The 15130-nt window shown below is 36.5% G+C and overlaps 1 protein-coding gene across 4 annotated transcripts in view; it reads left to right on the top strand.

The window, feature by feature from the left end:
* ANKHD1 (ankyrin repeat and KH domain containing 1) overlaps window positions 1–15130 on the top strand; it is a 131451-nt gene that overhangs the window by 13714 nt on the left and 102607 nt on the right. For all 4 annotated transcript variants that reach the window (XM_019424381.2, XM_019424382.2, XM_019424380.2 and 1 more), the window contains exon 2: window positions 14413–14566. In XM_019424381.2, the coding sequence (XP_019279926.2) occupies window positions 14413–14566 (154 nt within the window). The remainder of the gene's footprint in view (window positions 1–14412; window positions 14567–15130) is intronic.

Raw genomic sequence — 15130 nt, 5'->3', positions numbered from 1 at the left:
TTCTTTTGTTGCATGTGCCTTTGGTGTCATGTCTAAGAAACTCTTGTGTAATCCAAGGTCATGAAGATTTATGTCTGCTTCCTTCTAAGAGTTTTATAGTTCTAGCTCTTACATTTAGGTCTTTGATCCCTTTTGAATTAACTTTTATATAAGGCCTGAGGTAGAGGCCCAGCCTCATTCTTTTTTTTTTTTTTTTTAATGTTTACTTACTTATTTTTGAGAGGGGAGAGTGAGGGTTATTTTGAGAGAGGGAGGGAAGGAGGGGGAGGGGCAGAAAGAGGGAGAAAGGGAATCCGAAGTAGGCTCCACACTGTCAGTACAGAGCCAGATGTGGGGCTTGAACCTATACAAACTGTGAGATCATGACCTGAAGGATGCTTAGCTGATGAGCCACCCAGGTGCCCCAACCTCATTTATTTGAATGTGCATAACCAATTTGTCCCAGCACCATTTGTTGAAAAGACTGTTTTTTTCTCCATTGAATTGTCTTGACACCCTTGTCAAAAATCAGTTGACTGTGAATGTGAGGGTTTGTTTCTGTTAAATTCCATTTGTGGATACCTTATGCTGGTTGCATATTGTAGCTTTTTGCAGTAAGCTTTGAAATTGGAAAGTGTAAGTCCTCCAACTTTGTTCTTTTTCAAGATTGCTTTTGCTATTCTGAGTTATCAGATATGGTCTCGTTCTCTTGATCCGGTCCTCAAAAGAGTTTAATAGGGAGTATTTAATATGCTATAGAATTTGTGGTCACACACAAAAGCTCCCCACTTCTTCCATTAATAATATTCTAGCTCTTGAAATTTCTACCCCTTTTATACATACTTTTTTTCAAACTGGAGGAACAACTCGTGATTTAAACCTGTGTTTGCTAGGCTATGACAAGAGCAAGTTGTCATAATATTAGTGTTTGATTTTTTTCTTGTGTCCTCTTCTTGACAAACCATGGATATATGTTTGAGAGGAAGAAAACTGAAGTGGGAGGAGATGGTTGGTTTCGGTAGTTGTAATCTGAATGCACCTGAAATAGACTATAGTCTGTGTGAAAAATATGGACAGAATTTCTTTTTTCAGGATAATAGAGATAAATGAATAAGTGAAATAAAATATAAACCATAGTAATTAGAGTTTTTGCATCTGGTATCTTCTAACAACTACTTAAGAGGTGTGATTCCAATATTTAAGTAACATACAATTTGCTTGACACCTAAGCCAGCGTTATCACCTATGTGATTAAATTGCAAAAACAAATCTTAGATGTCACTGCTCAAATGGCTGCAATTATATTAAATTATTAGTTATTTTGACTCTATGAACAGGGAGAGTTTGTACTATATTTTAGTACCTATTTTACTAAGGATTTGAGAAAGAAAAGTTTATTTTCTTTTAGTTTGAAGAGGGCATTATTTAAGGCTATAGTTAACTCAGGTGCATGGATTTGACCTCTTATCCTCCTATTATTTAGAATAATGTGATGGTAGAGTTTTAAAGGTACTTTCTGTTGTGTATTATCTCCCCTGCCCCCTGCCCTTTTTGTAAGTATGTTTCGCACCTAGCATGGAGCTCACCATGGGGCTTGAACTCAGTACCCTGAGATCAAGACCTGAGCTGAGATGATGAGTTGGATACATAACTGACTGAGCCACCCAAGTGCACCATTGTGTATTATTCCCTTGTTGCTAATCTGTAACAATCGTTTACTCATTCTCTAGAAAAGAAAGTCAGAGTTTAGTTTAGGGTAGGACCTCTTCTTGAACTCACATCATGCATAATAAAATTATGTCTTTTAGAAGTTAGAGTCTTTGGCAGTCTGTTTAATTCTGGTTAGTATTGTAGAGTAGAGTTGTTCATTTAACAATAATTTATATAGAGGCTACTATTTGATAAGCTTTGTGCTAGGGTTTGGAATTACAAAGATGAAAAACTGTGGTCTCTGCCCATAACAACATCAGCATTTTCACAAGCATGATCATTTCAGGGAACTTATTAAAACAAGGTAAATTATTTATTCAAATTATATTTGACCTTCCAAAATCCTTTCACATATTAACAAATTATATTTAAGTGTGTCAAGGCATTGTGTACTTTAATTACATTAACTCTTTTAATATTTTCATGGTTTTGTGACAGTCCAGGATCTTAAACACAAATGTATGGGACACTATCCTGTGTAAGTTGGATGATCATTATGAAGGTTGATGTTTGGATGTCTTATTTCAGGAGGTTGATGAGTTTCAAGTAGCAAGTTTAAAGGGGCAATGATTAAAAATGAAAGGATACAAAGTCCATCAGCATAAGATTATTTTGTGCTCATATTTAAGCAAAACCACAACTGCTTCATTATGTTCTATAAACTCTCTAAGCATGTCCTGCTTCAGAGCATTTGGCATTTGCAGGTTGTTTTCTCAGAAACTTTCTTCTCTTAGTTATCCATGTGGCTTCTATCTCTTACTTCTTTTAGCAGTCTGCCAAGATGCCTTCTAACTGCCTACTGTACGTATGCTCCATAAACATCTCAGGGTCACCAATTTTAATTCTGAACCCATCATTTCCCCCTCCACCCCTATCTCCCCCTGCCCCTTTGTAAATTACATTGCCCTAAAGTTAGTTACTGTAGTCAAACCTCAGAGCTCACGTCTGCTCTTTCTTCTCATTATACACATTTAAGCAGACACTGAGTCCTGTAGGTTCTTTCCTAACATCTTGTTTATTTGTCCCTATTTCTGAATCCTTAATGCTCTGCCGTAAATAAAAACAGCATCTTTCACTGGCAGTTATTTCAGTAATCCCTGACTCTGTCTACCTCCAAGAGTATACCTCTCTAATTCTTCCTCTACCCTGCTATCAGAGTAAATTCTGTAATGGCAGTTCAGTCATGTGACTCTTGACAAAAAGCCTTCTCATTTCTTAGAGAAAGGATAAATCAAATTCTTTGATGTGGCATACAGTGTTATTTAGGATTTGGCTTCTGTCTAGTTTTTCAACTCTGTCCTTTTTTTTTTAGAGTGAAAGAGAAAGAGAGCAAGCACGAGTGGTAGTGGGAGAGAGAGAAAATCTTAAGCAGGCTCCAGGCCCAGTGTGGAGCTGAACATGGGGCTCGATCTCAGGACTCTGGGATCATGACCAGAGCCGAAGTCAAGAGTTGGATGCTTTACCAACTAAGCCCACCCCAACTCTATCCTTTTTGTGCCCTACTTTATTTGCTTTTTGTATTCTATCCGTACCAAATTGTTGTAGTTCCCTGAACATATCAAGCTATTATAGGCCTTGCTTTAATTTGCTTCTACTGCTTTGGCTTCTAGAATTAAAGTAATAGCTACTATATGCTGAGTGCTTATTGTCCACTGGGTTAAGTACTTAACCTATATATTATCAAATAAACTTAACCAGTACCATTTGAAGATAGCAATATTTATAGATATTTACAGTTTACAGATGAGGAAACTGAAGCTTAGAGACATTGTGTAACATACATAAAAGTCATATATCTAGTTGATGATGGAGCCGGGATTTGAATTCAACTATCTTGGAACTTAAAGCCCATGTTTGTAACTACTGCTATACACTGATGCTGCTGTCACTGATGTCCCTCTTCCCCATCCTGTTGGATACCTTCTTGTTCCAGAGTTGTCATCTCTAACTCATTTCCTTCATTACTACCATAGGTGGAATTGACCATTCCTTCTTCTGTGTTCCCATGTTGTCCGTATATAACTATGACGGCATATATAATACTTTATTGCATTTACTTGATTGTCTTAATGAGCAAGAATCATGTCTTATTTGTTTTTGTCTTATTTGTTTTTGTGCTGCCAGTATACAGTAGAATGTTTGGCACATAGTAGATGCCTGATAAATGTTGAATGAATGTGTCTGTAGTGCTTAATATACTCAGGTTACTTGTTAGCCTAAGATGAATATAATGGATTCTATATTATTTTTGTGGAGTAGAGAGTATGAGTATAGGAAGGAAACTGACCTTAATGATAGTAGTAGTGGTAATATTAATAAGAATAATAGCAACTAATATTTGTTGAGCAATTACCATGTGTTAAGCCCTGTTGTGAAATTTTAGATACAGTATCTTGCTTACTCATCAATAGCCCTGTGATGTAGTTACTGCTCTCCTTATTTTATAGTTGAGGAAAATGAGTTTAAGAGAAGGAGAACAAGTTTGCTAAGATCACACTATGAGAGATGAAGTGGTATTCTAAGAGTCCTTACTCTTAGTCATTATTCTTTCTTCCCCCTTACTAGTATTAATTGGAGGTTTATGGGTGTTTGAGGCTCCTTTTAATTTATTAAAATCAATTATTTCTTTCAAGCGTTGAGTGCTTATTTTCTATTTGGGATAATGAGTAGAAGCCAGGACTTCGTCTAACTGTGGGGAAAACAGGAAGTTTTTCCTTTCAACAGTAAGATTTTCTTGGCTTTAACTGTCATATACTTCATTCCTTGTGACTTTTCTAATGACTTTGTGAGCAGTCTTCTTTTTTTTTTTTTTTAACGTTTTATTTATTTTTGAGACAGAGAGAGACAGAGCATGAACAGGGGAGGGTCAGCGAGAGGGAGACACAGAATCTGAAACAGGCTCCAGGCTCTGAGCTGTCAGCACAGAGCCCGACGCGGGGCTCGAACTCACGGACTGCGAGATCATGACCTGAGCCGAAGTCGGCCACCCAACCGACTGAGCCACCCAGGTGCCCCAGCAGTCTTCTTTTTAAAAAACCTGTTGTGGCACAACATTTTGTTGTATACATGTTGTATGTATGCATTAGAAATAATGCAGTTTTGGGTGTCACAAATTACTAAATGAAAGCATAATTTGTCTTAAGACTCTGGCAGAGAAATGTTAGTGGGTTTGATAATCTTGATTACATTTATTTTATTTAGACAAGTTTTTTCCTGACATTACTGTTATTGTTAAATTGAGGTATTACCATACTTGTAGTGTTTTTTTTTTTTATTTACTTAACTGGTTAGTATTTGTTTTAGTTATACTCCATTGTTTGTTTATTATAATTTTTTAAATGTTTACTTATTTTCAAGAGAGAACGAGCAAGAGAGGGGCAGAGAGAGAAAGGGAGACAGAGAATCCAAAGCAGGCTCCTCTCTGTCAACACAAAGCCTGATGCAGGGCTCGAACCCACCAACCATGAGATCATGACCTGAGCTGAAGTCAAATGCTCAACCAACTAAGCCACCCAGGCACCCCATTATACTCCATTGTTTAAAAGATTCGCTTAATACAGTTTGGTGTAGTAAAAAAGGGTATGAGTTTTGGGGTCCAAAATACGTGGCTTCAGATACCTGTATGGTTATGTGATCTTGGGCTAGTCCCTTAATTTTTCTGAGTTTCAGTTCCTTAAAATGACGATCAGTTAGTCTACTTCATCGAGTAGGTAAGATGATTGAATGGAATAACATATGGAAAATGCTGATAGATATGAGGCATTTTATTAATGGTAGCCTATTTTTTTAAAAGCACTTGATTCATGGGAGCTTTTGTTTTATTTTTTTTGAGAGAATGAGTGAGAGGTGCATGCAAGCAGGGGAGGGGCAGAGAGAGAGCAAGCTCCATGCCCAGTGCTAAGCTGATGTTGGGCTCAGTCTCACAACCATGAGATCATGACCTGAGCCAAAATCAAGAGTCAGATGCTTAACTGATTAAGGCATCCAGGCGCCCGTATTTTTTTTTTAAATAGCAGATTTATTATTATTATTATTATTATTATTAATTTTAAAGTAGACTCCATGCCCAATGTGGGGCTTGAACTCACTACCCTGAGATTGAGAGTCACATGCTCTATCAGCTGAGCCAGCCAGCCCCCTCAAGTAGCTATTATTTTTAAGACCTTCCTTTCTGCCATCTTACATTAGAAACTTTAAAAAAAAGTAGATTCTGTATTAAAAGTGTAGTTTAGAAATTAAGTTTTTGTAGCTGAACAGAATGAAGTTAATTTTCTCCAGCTTTAACTTAGAATTAGGAAAAGCACAATGGTTCTCTCTTGTGCTGTGTGAAACTAATCAACTTCAGAAATCCGAAGATACTGTTGCCTTTTTTTTAAATGTTTATTTATTTATTTTGAGAGAGAAAAATAGAGAGCAAGCAGGGGAGGGGCAGAGAGAGAGGGAGACAGAGAATCCTAAGCAGGCTCCATAGTCATTGCGGAGTCCGATGCGGGGCTTGAACTCATGAACCATGAGATCATGACCTGAGCTGAAACCAAGAGTGGGCACTTAACTGACTGAGTCACCTAAGTGCCCTACCGTTGCCTTTTTTTGAGAAAAAGATGTGGGTCTGAAATTGGCAATACAGTTTTCCTTGTAGAAAGAAACTTGAAAAGCATATATGTTAAAGAATATAGCCTTTTTTGTTCCAGTATTCCAAGATGTTTTTGCTGATTTTATTGGGCCTTACAGTATCAGCAAAACTCATTCCTACATTTATCATTATTTGGCCCTAAATTGCAACTGTATTACTTTCTCCCTTTGAATACATCTTGGGGCATATTTGTGGTTGAAACGTTTGAATACTGTGTTTTTTGCAAAAAGAAATTGCTATGTCCTTCAGTAATTATCTCTTGGAACACTGATCCATCCTTTTTTGCCCTTCCAAGTAGAAATCAATAGTAAGCCACCTACATTCTAAAATTGGTGTAAATGCTGATTCTGGCTTAAAGTAGAGGGCTTACTTTGAGTGGGGAAAAGTAAGATATATTGGTCTATCCAAATATAAATTGTACAAAAGTGAAGAGAAATAGCAAATACATTTTTAAAACATTTTCAGATGTTTAAAATGTTTTATTTAGCTTTCCATTTTATTTATTTATTTATTTATTTTAGAAAGTTTATTTATTTGTTTGTTTGTTTTGAGGGAGAAAGCGCAAGCAGTGGAGGGGTAGAGAAAAAGAGAGCAAGAATCCCAAGTAGGCTCCACACTGCCAGTGTGCAGCCCAATGCGGGGCTTGAACCCACCAACTGTGAGATCATGACCTGAGCCAAAGCCGGAGACTTAACCAACGGAGCTACCCAGGTGTCCCTTAGCTTTACATTTTAAATGATCAAATCTGAACCTCTTAAGGGAGCTCTATTTTTCAAAGTTTGTGAGGAAAAGTAGTATAAAAAATTTAGCCTTCCCTTGAGCTTTCTCATAGCTCCAGTTGGAATTCATGGGAGTGATGATTACTCTTAAAGTTAGCAGGAACAAAATTTGTGGCTACTAATATTTTAGTCTCTAACTCAAAATACACATTTATTTAACATGTTTAAGATAAAAGCTTCATAATTTATTGTTACATTAACAGGTGTTCTATGCAAAACAATGTGTTTTCAACTTATATTTGAGAGCTTGATAGTCTTTATTTGATATAACCACGTGACTGGAGAATATATAAACAAACATATATATGTGCATTTTTTATGATCGAATGTTTCTTTTTCACTAAATTTTTACCTCTTAACTAGTAGTTGCTCTTTCCAGAAATATACCTTAGAGAAAGTAGCAGTTGGTTCTTGACGAATATATAGGTGAGGTTTTATTATTTTGCTTTTATAGGTCTTTTTTAAAACACTAATATCATAAAAGTTTTAATTATAACACTGCTTACTTAAACTTGTTAACTTTTTAAATCTTATTTATTATTTTTTTATGTTTATTTTTGAGAGAGGGAGAGCAAGAGAGAGAGAGAGACAGAGTGTGAGCAGGGGAGGGATAGAGAGAGAGGGAGACACAGAATCTGAAGCAGGCTCCAGGCGCTGAGCTGTCAGCACAGAGCCCAAGGTAGGGCTTGAATTCACAGACCACAAGATCACGACCTGAGCTGAAGTTGGACACTTAGCTGACCGAGCCACTGAGGTGCCCCTATTTATTTTTTGTGGAATTGAGTTTTGGCCAAAGCATAGCTGGGTTAATCAATGGTTTTTCTAACTAGATTTTGGTGATGTAACTGACATCATTTTTTTCAGGTGATAATATAATAGTTGAGTCTGTGGTTAATTTTCCTGGTAACTGTTGCCGTCCAGTTGTTCATTTCTGAAATGTCAAATAGGTAAAAAATAGGAGAAAATGCTTGTTTATGTTTTCCTTCTTGCCCTCCTTTGCATAAATTCTAGTTGAAGAGACTATAGTTACGTTTTTTAAAAAGAAGGGAGGGAGAGAAAATACTTTTGGGAAGGAAGACAAAGTATTTTTGCCGTTAGCATTTATAAAAGATTACTTATAAAAAAACAACAGTTTTTGTGAACCAGAATTCCTCTCATCTTTTTACTTCAACCGTTTATTTTTGTACCTAATCAAAGATAGAAAAAAAAAGTTTGCAATCTTTAAGACTTGAAATAAACTTTATGGGTGCCTGGGTAGCTTGGTTGGTTGAGCATCCGACTTTGGCTCTGTTCATGATTTCACCGTTTGTGAGTTCGAGCCCTGTGTCAGGCTCTGGGCGGACAGCTCAGACCCTGGAGAGTGCTTCAGATTCTGTCTCCCTCTCTCTCTGCCCTTCCTCCACTTGCATTCTGCCTCTCTCTCTCTCTCTCTCTCTCTCTCAAAAATAAATAATCATTAAAAATTAATTTTAAAAAGGCTCAAAATAAACTTTATTGTCATTGGCAAAAACAGTACCATTGTAAATGGAAGTTTCATGTTTTGTTGCTCAGTGTAGTTGCTGGATAGAGATGAACTATGTAACTGTCACTGGGCAGTAGAGACATTTCTGTGATCCTTTAGCTGTATATAAGATAAAAAACTATGAGCCTTCTGTATTTATACATGATAAAGACTAATTTAACTAGATCTAACATTATTTTGGACTTATCCATTTTATAGACCTGTTTTTGGAGACTATCTCACCAAGCCTTTTATGTTAAATATACAGAATTTGTCTAATTTAGTATTTCCATAGAGCTATAGATGGTTTTCATGTTGGCTGACCAGATATATTTTGAGATAATGCTATTGCAATCTGAATTATAAGTGTATGTATTTCAACAGGTTTATCAGGTGAGATATTTATGAACTGCCAAAAGCAAGCCACCAAATATTCCCAAAGTAATAGACATAACTGGATATTTTTTGCTTTTATTGAGTGCACATTGAGACAGGCTTTTAAAATTTTGAAGAAGGGGGTGCCTGGCTGGCTCAGTCGGTTGAGTGGCCGACTTCAGCTCAGGTCATGATCTCACAGCTTGTGAGTTCGAGCCCCACGTTGGGCTCTGTGCTGACAGCTCAGAGCCTGGAGCCTGCTTCAGATCAGTGTCTCCCTCTCTCTCTCTGCCCCAACCCACTCACATTCTGTCTCTGTCTCTCTCAAAAGTAAATAAACATTAAAAAAACTTTTTTTAATAAAAACATAAATAAAATTTTGGAGAAGACAAGACAAAGGATATATTAGAGTTGAGTGCATTTTGGTACCTCTGATTGACATAAATGTATTCAGATCATTTGTGTATATAGTTATGTATAATTATTAACTCATTCTGAGAAACTTAACACTTTTCTAACAAGTGTTGTAGATATTTAGAATTTGATCTTTTGGGCCAGCATTTAAATATAAAATGCCTAAAACTACACTTGAAAATTCAAGTGATCATCACAGGAAAAATTATAACTATGTGAAGTGATGGAACTTGCTGTGGTAATCATTTAGTATATACGTACATGAAATCATTATGTTGGACACCTTAAGCTCATAAAGTCTTGTATGTTAATTATATCTTAATGAAACTGAAAAGGTTAATAAAATGAAAAAAAGGAATTCAAGTGAGTGCTGATGAAAGTGTATCATGTGAGATTCTTCATGAATATCACTCTTCCAGTTTGAAAAGGCATAGAATATAGACACTGGTGAGTGACAGGACAAAAGAGTTATAATTACATAAAATTTAAAAAATTACATTTATATAGTGTTTTATTTTTATTTATTTATTTATTTTTTTTTATTTTTGGGACAGAGAGAGACAGAGCATGAACGGGGGAGGGTCAGAGAGAGAGGGAGACACAGAATCGGAAGCAGGCTCCAGGCTCCGAGCCATCAGCCCAGAGCCTGATGCGGGGCTCGAACTCACGGACCGCGAGATCGTGACCTGGCTGAAGTCGGACGCTTAACCGACTGCGCCACCCAGGCGCCCCTATATAGTGTTTTATTATTTTCAAGTTATTTTACCTTATTTCATCATTTCAGTAGCATTGTAAGATAGGTAGGGCAGGTATTACCTTTGTTGATTGAGGAAGAAATGGAACGTCAGAAACGCAGAAAGTGACAGCTTAACATCACACATAGTGCCTGATGAAACTGATACTTCAACCTAAGTCTCCTGATCTCTAGTACAATATTCTTTCCATTATGTCATGTTGCCTGATTGAAACTTGAATTTACATGCATTTTTAAGATGTAGGAGAATTAAACTGAGTAAGTTGTTTTATGAATTTTAATTTTTGGAGAGAGGTTGTAAGCCTTTTGAAGGCATGGGACACATCTCTATTTTGTGTTTTTCTTCCAAACTTGATTCTTCCCAAGCACTTAGGCATGTGCTGTCTTGCACTTAGGCATGTGCTGTCTTGTGTATGTGATACTAACATTACTGACATCCCGGATGACATTGCTACTGATGTTCTCTCCTTCTCCTGGTGGTGACCAGATAGACCATGAGCAAATCAACTTTTGCCTGTTGTTATTCAAATCTCTTCCCGGTTGTTCTGTGTAGCCTAAAGCTGTAGTTGTACTTTAGGTACTTTATAGTTTTTTAAAAAATTGATGTAAAGTTTACCTTTCCATAAAATTTAGCATTTTAAAGTGTACAATTCAGTAGTTTTTAGTGTATTTACAAGGTTGTATAGCAACCTTCACCAGTATCTAATACCAGACATTTTCATTATTCCAGAAAGAAACTTGAGACCTATTAGTACTCACTCTCATTCCTCCCTCTCTGACTGACTCTTCAGTTAACCACTAAATTACTTTCTATCTCTATAAATCTGTTTCTGTTGGCCATTGCATATAGGTGGAACCATACAATATGTGACTTCTTGTTTCTTCTTTCATTAAGCATAGTATTTGCAAGGTTCGCCTTGCATTCTATATCATGTGTCATTACTTCTGTGTTTTTTGATTTATTTTTTTAATGTTTTTATTTATTTTTGAGACAGAGAGACAGAGCATGAACAGGGGAAGGGCAGAGAGAGAGGGAGACACAGAATCTGAAGCAGGCTCCAGGCTCCAAGCTGTCAGCACAGAGCGCAACGCGAGGCTGGAACCCATAGCCTGTGAGCTCCTGACCTTAGCTGAAGTCGGATGCTCAACCAACTGAGCCACCCAGGCGCCCCTCATTACTTACTCCTTTTAATGGCCGAATGATATTACATTATATGGATATACCACATTTTGTTTATCCATTTACCAGTTGATAGACTTTTTTTTTTCTAATTTTTGTCTATTGTGCATAATACAGGTATGGCCTTCTGTAGACATATTTTTGTATGTTTTAAATCCTCTTAGGTAGGGGTACCCGGGTGAGTTGGTTAAGCATCCAACTTTGGCTCAGGACATGATCTTGTGGTTCGGGGGTTCAAGCCATGTGTCAGGCTCTGTGCTGACAGCTCAGAGCCTGGAGCCTGCTTCAGATCCTGTGTCTCCCTTTCTCTCTGCCCCTCCCCCACTCATCCTCTGTCTCTCTGTCTCTCTCAAAAATAAATAAACATTAAAAAAAATCCTCTTAGGTATATACATAGAAGTGAAATTTCTGGGTCATACGGTTATTCTATGTTTAATTTTTGGGAAGCTGCAAAACTGTTCCCCACAGGGGTCGTGTCATTTAGATTCCCACGAGCAGTATATGAAGGACCTTGTATTTTTTTAGTGTGGACCACTCATTGCTTTCCAAATGCATCTTCAAGCCCATTTTTTATTTCATTCCCTTCTACCTCTATTCCCATGTCTGACTACCTCGTGAAATTCTATTCATCCTTCAAAGCCTAAGTTAAATGCTGCTGCATGTGCAAAGTCTTGGATTACTGGGGCTGGAAGTGATTTCTCACTGTTTAATACATGTAGTTGTACCATTTGTTTCTCTTTGGGGTCTTTTGTGATAGTCATGGTGCCTTTAACTTCTATCTTCTATCATATTTTTGTACTGTCATGGTGCTTCATATAAAACAGGACTTGAGTAAATACTGTTTACTCATTGGGGAAATGAATGGGAGAGAATAGAAAATCCTTAACTTGGATTTTTAAAATGTTACATGGTACCTATAATCTCTGTTTGTCTTCATAATATGTGTAATACCATATTAGACCAATGCTTTTTATAAAATAGAAACGTTAACTTCTCAGTACCATTTGTAATAAAAAAATTCTAGAATTTGGAATGATGGTTTTTCTGTTCTCATAACTGGTAAGTTCCTAATAATACCTAATAATTTCTTGGGCCCGTGAGAAGATTTTTATTGTACACACAGTTATCTTTTAATATAATTTAACAACTGGTAGGCTGCATTTATCTTTTGGCATGGATTTAGAATGGCATCTTTGTCTGTAATTACATATGAAAGAAGCTGTGTTACAGGATAGTAATGTGGCTCCATGTTATTAGATCTGAAATTTATTTTGTAAAATTTTAGTACTTCACTGGGTAATAAAATGTAACCAAATTGTTTTCACTTTACACTCTTTCTTAGGATGTTTTTTGGTGTCCATTATGAAACTAATGACAACAGCCACATATGCCAAATAATGTAGTCCAAGTACTGTGGTCCTGTCTGGTGGCCTTGTCTAGTAGTTAAGAGCACAGATTGTGTAGCTATGTGGCTTGGGTTTGAAACCTGTCCTTGTCTTTGTCATTTATTAGCTATGTGACCGTGGAGAAGTACTTAACCTTTCTGTTCCTATTTTTCTATCTGTCTACAAATATGTTAACCTCCCTGGTTATACATATTTACATATTGCAGATGTATCTAGGTATATAAGTATATATTCGTTATATACATGAGTAGTCATGTTCATGTTTACAATCATATATGTATATTTTTAGCAAAGATCGTACTGTTTTGAATTTTGTGATTTTCATTTAACTTTATAAATGTTTTCTCATGTAACTAAATTATGCTTTAAAAACATTGTTTTTAATGACTGCATGGTAGTCTATGCTGTGAATGTACAAAATATATTTACCAAATTCCCCGTTGTAGTTTTTTTTCCTCTCATTTTTGGAATTTGAATTAATGTGCAGTGACTACCCCTGCATATTTTTGTCTGGCTTTCAGATACTTAAAAAACCATTTTTTTTAAGTTTTACTTATTTAAGTAATCTCTACACCCAGTGTGGGGCTCTAATTCACGATCCCCAGATCAAGAGCCACATGCTCTTCCAACTGAGTCTGCCAGGTGCCCTGTGGTTTTCAGATACTTATTAAAGGATAGATTCCTGAAAATGGAATTACTGAATCAAAGGGCATGAGCCTTTTAAAGCATTTTGGTACACATTTCCAAATTGCTTCCCAGAAAGATTGTACATATGTTACTTGTTGAGAAAATTAATTTAGAATTAACTTGTTTTGAAATTAGAAGGTTACATGTTTATTTTCATCAGTTGCTTTTGCTTATACCATTCATTCATTTCAACGATTATGTATTCAATACCTACTTTATATGATGTATTCTTAGGCCAGAGGATACAGCAGTGAACAAACAGGTATGTTTCCTAACCTCATTTAACTTTCTTGTCTGTAGGGCTCTAGATATTTGGCAGTGTTTTAAATACTATTTTCTTTTAAGAATCAGAAATTAATAAATTGATTAGAAGAGAGGAAAAAATGTGCCTTAATGACCTATCCATGCTATCTAGTCTTTTTTACTATCTAGTCCAATTTTCATCTTCCCAGGGGCTACGTTCATGTACTTGTTTCATTTAAAAACAAAAAACGGGGGTGCCTGGGTGGCTCAGTCGGTTTAAGTGCCTCACTTCGGCTCAGGTCATGATCTTGTGGTCTATGGGTTTGAGCCCCGCGTCGGGCTCTGTGCTGGCAGCTCGGAGCCTAGAGCCTGCTTCGGATTCTGTGTCTCCCTCTCTATTTGCCCCTCCCCTGCTCACTTGCTGTCTCTCTCTTTCTCTCAAAAATAAATAAACATTAAAAAAAATTTTTTTTAAACAAAAAGAAACCAAGCTCTGTGCTAGGCACAGAAGATGAAATGCTCTTCAGGAAACTTGAATCTGGTGTATCTGAATTAGACTATAGTTATGTCTGAAGATAAGCAGATAGGCAGGACGCTCCCTCAAAGACCCTTCCCACAGCCTCATGTTTCTACGGTAATTTATCTGCTTATACTTAAATTCTAAATCAGAAATCATATTACTTTAAATTATAGTTATTCTGACAATATGGAGATTAGTTTCATAGATACTGCATTTTTAACTCATAAACAGGTTGAATCGTTTATTTTGGACCAAGAAGATCTGGATAACCCAGTACTTAAAACAACATCAGAGATATTCTTATCAAGTACTGCAGAAGGAGCAGACTTACGCACAGTGGATCCAGAGACACAGGCACGATTAGAAGCATTGCTGGAAGCAGCAGGTAATTTATTTCTTGTTTTGTTATTTTCATCTCTTTAAAAGTCTAGATCTCTGTACAGAGCTGTGCAAGATTGCCCCAAAATTATATAACATTATATGAGATTTGAACTCTTAGTATGTGTTATGTTTTTTATTGTTCACGTTTTATATTTAAAAAATTCTTGGTTGAAAGTTTTTAGAGAATGATTTCTGGGCTCAACACTATTTTTAAAGGTCTTAGATAATCAGATACTTATCAATGAAAACTTATCTATTTCCAATTACATTATAAATGTGTGAGATAAATTTGGTTCTGTAAGTTATGAATCTTTGATCTGAACTGATTTAAGGGTATTCTGCCTGTGATTTCTTACTCATTTTAGTCTAGGGATAACTTAATTATTGTAAGTTGCTAGTTTTTTAATGTTTATTTATTTTTGAGAGAGAGAACGCTCTTGCACATGCGCATGTGTGCAGGAGGGGCAGAGAGAGAGGGAGACAGGATCTGAAGCGGGCTCTGTTCTGCACTGACAGCAGAGAGCCCAGTGCAGGGCTTGAACTCACAGACCATACCGTGAGATCATGA

This window comes from Panthera pardus, unplaced genomic scaffold (assembly GCF_024362965.1).
Source record: "Panthera pardus isolate Hobbes unplaced genomic scaffold, ASM2436296v1 HiC_scaffold_2, whole genome shotgun sequence".
Taxonomy (NCBI): Eukaryota; Metazoa; Chordata; class Mammalia; order Carnivora; family Felidae; genus Panthera; species Panthera pardus.
Note: the sequence above shows the minus strand (reverse complement) of the source record. Positions and strands in the feature narration are given on the sequence as shown.